This window comes from Tricharina praecox (assembly GCF_024521635.1).
Source record: "Tricharina praecox strain CBS 144465 chromosome Unknown BZA05scaffold_12, whole genome shotgun sequence".
Lineage (NCBI taxonomy): Eukaryota > Fungi > Ascomycota > Pezizomycetes > Pezizales > Pyronemataceae > Tricharina > Tricharina praecox.
The window spans coordinates 297,907-306,891 of record NW_026250414.1 but is presented as its reverse complement, the minus strand read 5'-3'; the positions used below and the strand labels follow the sequence as shown (position 1 = coordinate 306,891).

At 53.4% G+C, this 8,985-nt stretch overlaps 1 protein-coding gene across 1 annotated transcript; it reads left to right on the top strand.

Moving 5' to 3' along the window:
• Positions 1 to 3,064: 3,064 nt before the first annotated feature.
• Positions 3,065 to 7,897, top strand: BZA05DRAFT_452878 (uncharacterized protein; the record flags this gene model as incomplete). Its single annotated transcript, XM_051487481.1, has 5 exons — positions 3,065 to 4,528; positions 4,582 to 6,039; positions 6,113 to 6,456; positions 6,521 to 7,652; positions 7,718 to 7,897. Exons 1-5 carry the CDS (start codon positions 3,221 to 3,223, stop codon positions 7,895 to 7,897), a joined length of 4,422 nt encoding a protein of 1,473 aa, XP_051339360.1. The 5' UTR covers positions 3,065 to 3,220.
• Positions 7,898 to 8,985: the final 1,088 nt, after the last annotated feature.

The following is an 8,985-nucleotide window of genomic DNA, read 5'->3' as shown; positions in this document are numbered from 1 at the left end:
GACAGAACGGGCCATGCCATCCAACATGGGCTGATCAGCGCTCCACCTAGAGAAAATCTGTGGATATCGGTTACACCATGAGGGGTGGAAGAGAAAAAATAAAACGACAAGAGGAGGAGAATGGACGGCAGGTATATGAGATGAAATAGTAGAATGAAGGGGAGGACGAGGACGAGCAGGAGGTAACCTACCGCCTTGGCAAGATCTCGACTGACCTGGTGCTTCTCGAGATCATTGATAGCCTCTTCACTCAAATCCCCACGCTCATGGCGTAGAGTTGCTGCGAATGGAGGAGGACCAGAAGGTGGAGTGATCGGTCTACCAATCAATTCCTCTCTCATTCTTCGCTTCTCTTCCCCCGAGAGCTTTGGGATATTCGGCATAGTCACCTTCGCCGGGGTGGGTTTAGACTCATCACGAGGGCGGAGAATCGTGGGAGAGTGACCCGTGGTGTTCGTAATATCCTTCGAGGAAGACATGGTCGTTTAGTGCTTTTGTCTGGATGGAAACGGAGTATGGTTTTTTTCGTTAAGGATATGGAATAGGGTGCGTAGGACGGTATCGATAGCTGGAGGTGCGGATGGGAAAGGAAGGTGGGCGATAGGTAGAAGGAAGAGAGTGACAACCGAAGGAACGGTGAGGAGGAGGATGAGGAATAGTAGTGGGGATATGAAGAGATGGTACCGGGGAAGGAAGGTGGGATGTGGGTGAGAGAGTGTTAAACTGGTGAAAGGAAAAGAGTGATGACCAAAGGGACGATGATGAGGAAGAGTAGGAGGAAGAGTAGTAGGAATAAAAGAGACGGTTCTCGGGAGATGTGACAGGGTGACTCGAGCGTTAGTAGGTGGAAGGATGGACGGACAAGAGAAGGAAGGATGGACGGCCCGATGAGAGAAGGATGGACGGACAAGAGAAGGAGGGACGGACGAACGAGAGAAGGCGGATCAGAAGAAGGGACGATAGACATTTCTACGGGATTAGTCGTGCTCAAAGCAGGAGCAGTGACTCTAAACTCAATGGATCGTGAAAGTACGGACCTGTCCCGTTCAGGACGACCCCAAACAGCATTTGACAGCTGTTTGCAATGCATATTAACCGATGCAGACACCTATGGACGTATCTGGAGAGATCTGAGATCTGGGATCGTGAAGCTACCCGGGTCCATGGTTTCCAGGGTTTCCAGAGTGACATAGATTACATATATGCATATTTTATATGATGTGCACGAAAGTCCGTGGACCGTTGCAACATCTCAGTAAAGAATTCGGGCCTGGCGTTTTTTTTTTTTTGCTTGACGGGTATTGCAAACGACGACCAGCGGCGAAGAAGTGTGGGATGCACCAAAAGGGCATTCGATTTTTAGAAAAGACCGGGCTAGGTCAACAATGATCTCAAGGTAAGGTACAATGCGAAGTGGACTTGGACATTCGACGGTGTAGTGTGGTGTTCGTCTAATCGTCCAATCGTCTAATCGTCGTCTAACTGCCGAGCGAGAATCTATGCAGTGGCCGTTGCCTGATATGTGAGATATCCGCCAGTCTAGCTGTATTTAACCTCTTCGAGTGATATTATATGCAATTGCAACGATTAAGCGTGTGTAACTGCGACAGGAAAGCCGATTCGACCGCAACAATAACAACAACAACAAACACGGCCACCGGCTGTCTCAGGCCTACTGAGGTGCGGCTGTGGTTAGTCGACGTTGCGGAAGATCTCTACTCCGCATGACCAGGTTTCTACTCTCTGCAAACTTGCGATGATGATATCGCTGGCGATGATGCTAATTATCAAGGCCTGTCTATGTAAAGCCATGCGTTTCGTCTCGCGATCGGTTCAGTCTGTTTTATGTTCTGTTGCGCGCCTCCTTGTATTCGTTACCCCCCGGCCTCCCGAATTTTACTGCTCCCACATTCACCAGCACCACCCCCCTCCCCCCACTGTCACCGCCACCTCCTACATCTGGCGTCTGCCTGCGTCAGATGCAAAAGTACCGATAGCTCTCAGCGCAAATTCAATTTTCCCCTCTCCCTTCGCCACCTCGGGAGTAGAGTACTCTACATACCGGTCCTCTAGAGTCTACATCCCTCCCATCCCTCTGTCTATCCTGCCCCACCTCTCTCAGCTGTGTCGTGCAGTTGTTTGAGTTGTTGAGGCATCTCCGGTAGGGTACCTGTACCTGCTTGTATTGTACATACCGGTAACTACTCGTGCCTGGGCGTACCTTTCCCGCTTGCCCGCATCGCCGCAAATCCATCGCCGCTTCAGCCCCCCCTACCCGCTACAGCTACATACAGCATCTACAGCCAGCAAAGTAGGTTCCAGACAGACGATAATCGTACTAGACACCTCTGCACACGTCCTCAAGTGCTTATCATTTTTGCTCTTATTCCCGATTCCCCAATAAAAGTGCCTGCACATACTCTATGCGTGCTCGGTACGTACTGCTAGTACTCTACGTGGAAGTGAGCACTGAGAACAGCTGGAGTCTATTATATCATAGTAGTAGGTATGTCCTCTAGAGTGCCGTAGGTACATTCTCCACGGTCAAATTCTCCTTCCTGCTTTTCCTTCCTTCCTCCATCTTGCCCTCCCGGCATCGCCCTCTCTTCCTTCCCTCCGTAAATAAACAAACACTCACTCGCCCACTCACTCACGCTACAATCCTGTCCAGTAGGCAAACACCTCACTCACACACCCGCAATCAATCCTCTACGTCGTACTCACTTACCCAGCCCCACTGACCAACCAACTCATCCGTGCACACCCTCTCTTTCCACCACCTTTCCCGTTGCGACCATCCCATATCGAATAGCGACCAACGCAGTCTTTCCACACCACCACCCCCCCCTCTCCCACACCTCGAATCGCCTTCGCTCGTTTGCGCTCTTCCCCGGCCCCATCTTCTTTCCACGCCTGCTGCCTTCTCATATCGCATTTCGCTCCATCGCGCCCATACGCTAGAAAAACACCCCGCGATATCGAACGAGACATATCATCACTCTGCGCGGCCCGTCCTCTCGCCCCATCTTCCGCTCCGTACACAAACATACAACTTGCCGCAACCAAAGCGGGATAGAAAGAAAAAAACTAAACTTGCGACTCCAGCGAGCAGACCCCGTATCATTTACCCCTCCGACAGGTGATCGGTGCCCACGGATTGGTTTCGCCTTGTCGGTGTGTTCCGCACACTTGATTACCGTCTGTTCGACTCGAGCAAGTCATGGCACCACAGCCCTCGATGCTCGGTTCGGAGCGAAGCTTCACGGATCTTTCCAAGGTGACGGATCGCACCAGCTACTCCATTCCCGATGACGGGCGCGAGGTCACCATACACACCGAACGCAGGAGGAAGAAGAGGGAGTCGCAGGATGCCAACAGTGTGCTCAGCCATGGAACCAACGCTTCGCTTCTGATCGAGTACTTCGAGAGCGGCAAAGCTGCGTCCAGCTCCGGCTCCGCGCGCCAACCGAGTGTTAGGGTTAAGGTCACTCCTTCGGCTGCGCGGCGCCATCGCGTCAATCAATCGGCGGACGGTGGCTCGGTCGAAATATCCGAGATCGGTAGTGACAAGAACGGACGACGACCTACTCACGTCCACAGGATACAGCTCTCGTCGCCGCACTCGGGACAGGACAGACTGACCCTAGGACAGACCGGCCGTTCGCGCTCCTACTCCGGCGACCACTCGACCCTGTCGTCCATCACTTCCGGCGGAGACGAATCTAATGGCGGTCAAGCTCCGGTAAATGTGACGTTCATCCGCGAGCGCGGTGGCGAAGGCAGTCCGGGCTCTTTCATGGACGCCGACTACAACGAGCGTCGACGGCGACGTCGATCGCAAGCACGGAACAATGGCGGCGATTCATACTTTGAGGAAAACCTGAAGGGCAGTACGAAGCAACGGAGTCGGAGTGTCAGTCGGGAGAGCAACATCCTTCAGGAGCCTGGTTTGAGGGGTGGAACGCTCGGACGGAGGAGGAGTAGGAGTTTGAGCAAGGAACGTATCGGAGTGTCACAGAGTCAGAGGGAGAGGATAGAACAGGCGGTTAGGGATGAGCTCAGTAAGGTGAATGACCCCAAGTCGTCACGGAAAAACAGGAGCCAGAGCCGCACGAAAGGCTACGATAACGACGGCCTCAAGCCTCCTCGCAACCGAAGCCGGAGCCGAAGCCCTAACAGGACCCCGGAAGAGATTGCTGCTAGGGCCCGCCGCAAGACCGCTCAGATAGAAGGCGACGATCTCTCTACACTTTCCAGCATTAGGTCCAGCGATCCGGCAATCAGGGGACTGATTCGAGACACCATCAAGGAATTACTCTTGCCCGAAATCGAGAAAGCCAAACAGCAGAAGGTGATCGAGTTGCAACATGCCGAAAGTGTAACACGCAGTCTCTCCATCAAGGGTCCTGGAAGAGCCTCGAGCATGCCTGATGTGGCAGGGAAGCCGGTGGTTGTGCTGTCGCCAGTCGAGAGCAACGGAATGGGAATGGTGATCGGTGGCGACAGGAAGGGGTCCACGGCCACAGAGGTATAAGCGTTGTCCGTTCAAATTTGTGCTCGTTCTAATCGCAGTTGGAGCAGGATACTTTGAACCACCGAGCGCCCGGCTTCGGCCTGCCGCACTCGCCCCTTCATTCCGAATCTGGAGAGGGCGTGTCTTTGTTGGGTGCGATGCCGCTCGGCGATAACCATGTCCAGATGCCCGATATTCCATTCCGGTCAGACACTCCTGGGACTTACGCCGAAACTCGGGCTTCGATCCTCACCGCGAACACGGGGCTGCCTTACCCTGCCTACCCAGGCGGGATGCCAAGCAGTGGAATGACCCCACCCCCTGGTGCACCAAAATCAGAGCTATTTCCTGAGCTGAGCGAGCTGAACTTGGGCGGCTCAGAAATTGGTGGCGCTTCGTCGCTCCTTTCGGATCGCTCGGCTGCTGGGCAGACCTATCTCACTACAGGAACCGGTATCGGAGCCGCCCCTAGCATCGCAAGCTTGAACCTCGAGACCGAAGTCGATCACCACGATGATGACGTGAGTGTAATTTCCTCGAGAGATGGCGCGCATACGACCGGTGGTCCCTCAGAGGTTTCACTGCAAGATATGAGCGTGGCGGCTACCTCAATACTCGCAAAAGAGAGGAAAGAAAAAGGCCGACGAAGACGCAGCAGACGGGACATTGACGAGTTGTCGGAAATTCGTGAGGGCGACGATGTCTCCCAATCATCGCAAGTCAAGGCGGTGAATCTATTTTTTGCCGAGCAACGCGAACGCCAACAGGAACAAGCGCTATTAAACCCCGGCAGCTTCCAGGATATGAGTCTGGCTGTGCACCACGTTTCTACGGCAACGGGCAACAACTTTGAGGACAGGCGCCTTGAAAAAGAGGTGGACACCGGCCACCAGGTATTTGATCTCGGCGCCAACCCATCCATGCGCTCCACCCCAAACCTTGCACGTTCAGCTGTTGCTTCCGTACTTGATCCTTCCAACGTCGGCTCAGCCCTTTCTTTCAACCGACCCAGCAGTCGACCACAATTTGGGGCGAACGCAATGCCCTCACCCGACGACCCGATGCCGGAACTCGGTCAGCATTTACTCGATGACGACAACGACGAAATCAGCACAAATCCTTCAATAATTCAGGGGCCGATCGGACACCACACTACAAGCTGGGAGATGGCTGCCAACGATTTCGGCGTCGGCGCCGACCGGGGCTTGAACGTCAATATGGATGGCCACAGCCCCGTGTCGAACTCGCGTTTCGCCAGCCCTCATATGGGTAAAGACGAAGGGTATATCTCGGCAGCGAATCCAATTGGCTCGCCCGGAACTGCGACGCCTATCCATGGCATGCGTGGCGATACCGGTATGGGGGTCATCGACGATATGCTTGAGTCAGAGTTCTATCACAGCCACCCTCGCAACAGAATCGGGAGTGGAAATTCTCACGGCATGCCGTCACCGCTTTACGATAGCTCGACAGGACGAGGTCTCGACAGAATCGAGTCGAAGGATATTGTCGCTTTGATGGAACACGTACGATCTTTTCTCCTTTCTTTCCTCTCGTGTTTCTTACCGACCGTAGTTGCTAATCTTTTTCTCATCACAGCTCACCGTCCGCGACGCCCAACGAAATGCCCGCGACACGGAGATCTTGGTTACATTGGTACGGAGCGCGGCGGAGATGCGTAACTCCTTCGAGGACATGAAGAAAGCCCTAGCGGATCAACGACAAGGCATCGTCAGTGACGTCGACCACAACACCGAGCGCAGCGTGCAGAAGCTTCTCCAGGGTCCCCGACCGCTGCCTCCGGCTACTCCTCGTCGACCGCGCTACTCCAAGTCCGATGAAGATGTAGAGGACGAAGGTCGCAAGAGGGCCAGTGTGTTTAAGAGAGCTCTGAAGGGGCTAAGCATGGGAAGCTCGAAGGATTTGGAGAGGATCGAGGAAATGTGAGTCGAGCGATAGCAGTTCCCTGTTATCTGGAGGAAGGATGATGACTGACTGCTATTCCAGGCTTTGCAAACTTCTCGGAGAAGTTGAGGGCCTTAAGGACGGGCAGCAGTTTTACCAGCAGAGCCAAGTGCAGAGCCAGAGCATGGGCACCATCGATCAAATGCGCATGGTCCACGACACGAACGAGGTGGCCGCTCAAGCAGCCGTTAACTCGGTCGGAAATTCTGGCTACCATAGCGCGGGTCCATCTCGGCAGCCTAGTGGAAAACTCCTAGACCAGCATCAAGGTGCCCGCATCTCGCCAATTCAAGAAGACGCTATTATTCTGCCAAGAGAGAACCGAGCCGACTCTCTGCCTCTGGATAGCCCCACGCATCCCAAGATGCCGGCTGCCAGTGCTAGTCTTGGAAACACCCCTCCAAAGTCATCCGAGAAGCCTAAGCGGGAGTCGGGATCTTCTTCGCTCTTCCCGAGACTGTCTCGTTGGTCAGAGACCACGACGTCCACGGGCTTGGCCAAGATGTTTAAGGGCAAGAACAACCAAGATGGCTCGGATGCATCGCGGTCACAGCCAGACTTCAACTTTTGGGAGACGGATGCGGCAAAGGGTCAGGGAGTTCAGAACCATCAGTCGCCTTTTGACTCTGATGGTCAACGGACGGAGAGGGAGATTGGGTCACCGTTGGTGCCCCCTTCATCACGCGGTACCGATGCTCCGATTAATCAGTCGAACAGAATCTCGCTCGACATCCAGCACCCCCGGCCTCGTGTGACTTACAACCATCAGTTGGAGCAGCAGGCACAGCAGCTTACTGCTGAGGGTGGCGGGTACCTCCCGGGCACCCCCCAGAATGCATCCGTGTCGAGCCTCGGCACCTTCCCGCCGCTTGGCCCAGGTGGTTTCCAGAACGGCAAGTTGCTCTCGCCCCTGGCCCAGGATGCGTACGCCCAGCACCAGGCCCAGATGAACGCAAGCAATGCTCCTCCCCGGCCACTCAAGGTCACTGAGGATGAGAGCCATGATGGTGACAGCAGCACAACTCGGAGACGCAAGAAGCACAGGGAGTTGGATGAGAACGGCAACAAGATCAGGAAGCCGAAGAAGGAGAGGTCCGAGGAAGAACAGAAGAGACGTAAGGAGAGAAAGGAGCAAAAGAAGAAGTCAAGAGAGTTCCTCGACGGAACCGACGGAGTACGTTCCCTCCCTTCCTCCCACCTTGTATGCTTGTTTGCATTTACTGACAATCAGTCACACAGCCCTCCATCTCAGGACGAACCCCCTCGACGGCCTCCAGATTGACGGGGCCTCGACCTCTCTCCAGTGCTAGCAACAAGGAGAACTCGAAACGTCGTGGAAATCACATTTCGCAGACGTCGAATGGTGCGTACACACCTCCTACGCCCGGAACTTGGTTCGGTAGCAACGAACGACGCTGATTTTTTCTTTCTTTTTTCCAGACACTTTTGTGAATGGAGCTGAATACGAGAACTATGGAGGAGGGTACCACTGAAAAAAAGCTTTTCTTTCTTTTTTTCTTCTACCTACGTCTTCTATATTATGACCCCCCATCTTGCCGTAATGTCTGTCTGTTTTTTCTTTTGGATTTTTCATTTTGTTTCATTTTCCTTTTTTTTTTTCATCTTTTTTTTTCTCTTTTTCTTTTCCAGTAATGTTCAAGCGGGTTTGGTTGGTTTGTCTGGTATGAAACAAGCGAGTTCATGTTGTACGTGTGTTGTGAGTGTGTTGCGTGTGTTGCGTGTGTTGCGTGTGTTGTGTGTGTGTGTTGTGTTGTGTTGTGTTGTTGCCATGATACCATCATGTGGCCTTGCATTCTTTTTTTCCATCTTTCGGGAAATCTGGTTCGGTGCGGTTCAGTTGGGGGCGGTTTTGTTCACGGGGGAGGGAGGGATGGGATGGGATGGGATATATGACGACTTGAGATGATATATGAATGAGCGGCGGAGGGGGAGCGTGCGCTGGTTTTTCATGTCTGTGATGTGTGCCGTGATGTGATGTGATCTATTGTTTTAGGTTTTTAGGGTAGTATCTTAACGTATTTCTATGGGAGTCTTGTTTACTTGCTTGCTTGGGTGATGGGAGTGAGGATGAGGATGAGGAAGAGGCGATGGATGGTGGGCGGTGGACGGTGGGCGGTGGACGGTGGGAATCAGATGATTAGGTATGCCTTTGTCTGTACGATGTGACAGTGAAAGTGAAAGTAAATGTGAAAATGCGGGTGAAGGTGAAGACTCTGGGGAAAGGGAAGGTGCAATGTTTTGTTTGTTTCCATCGTAGATACTCGTATTTAGCCTATGGATGACTGTGATGCCGTACATACTCTTTCGCTGGATTCTGTCCACAGTGGTGAAGGTGCAGGTGAAGATAACGGCGAAAGTAATGGCCAAAGATGACAGCGAAAATGACAGCGACGAGTGATGTCCTATGGGTGACTGTGGAGGATCCTCCGTCGGTTACGGTCTACGCTGTCTCACGTAGTCTAGTCTACTCAACGGACCGCACAATC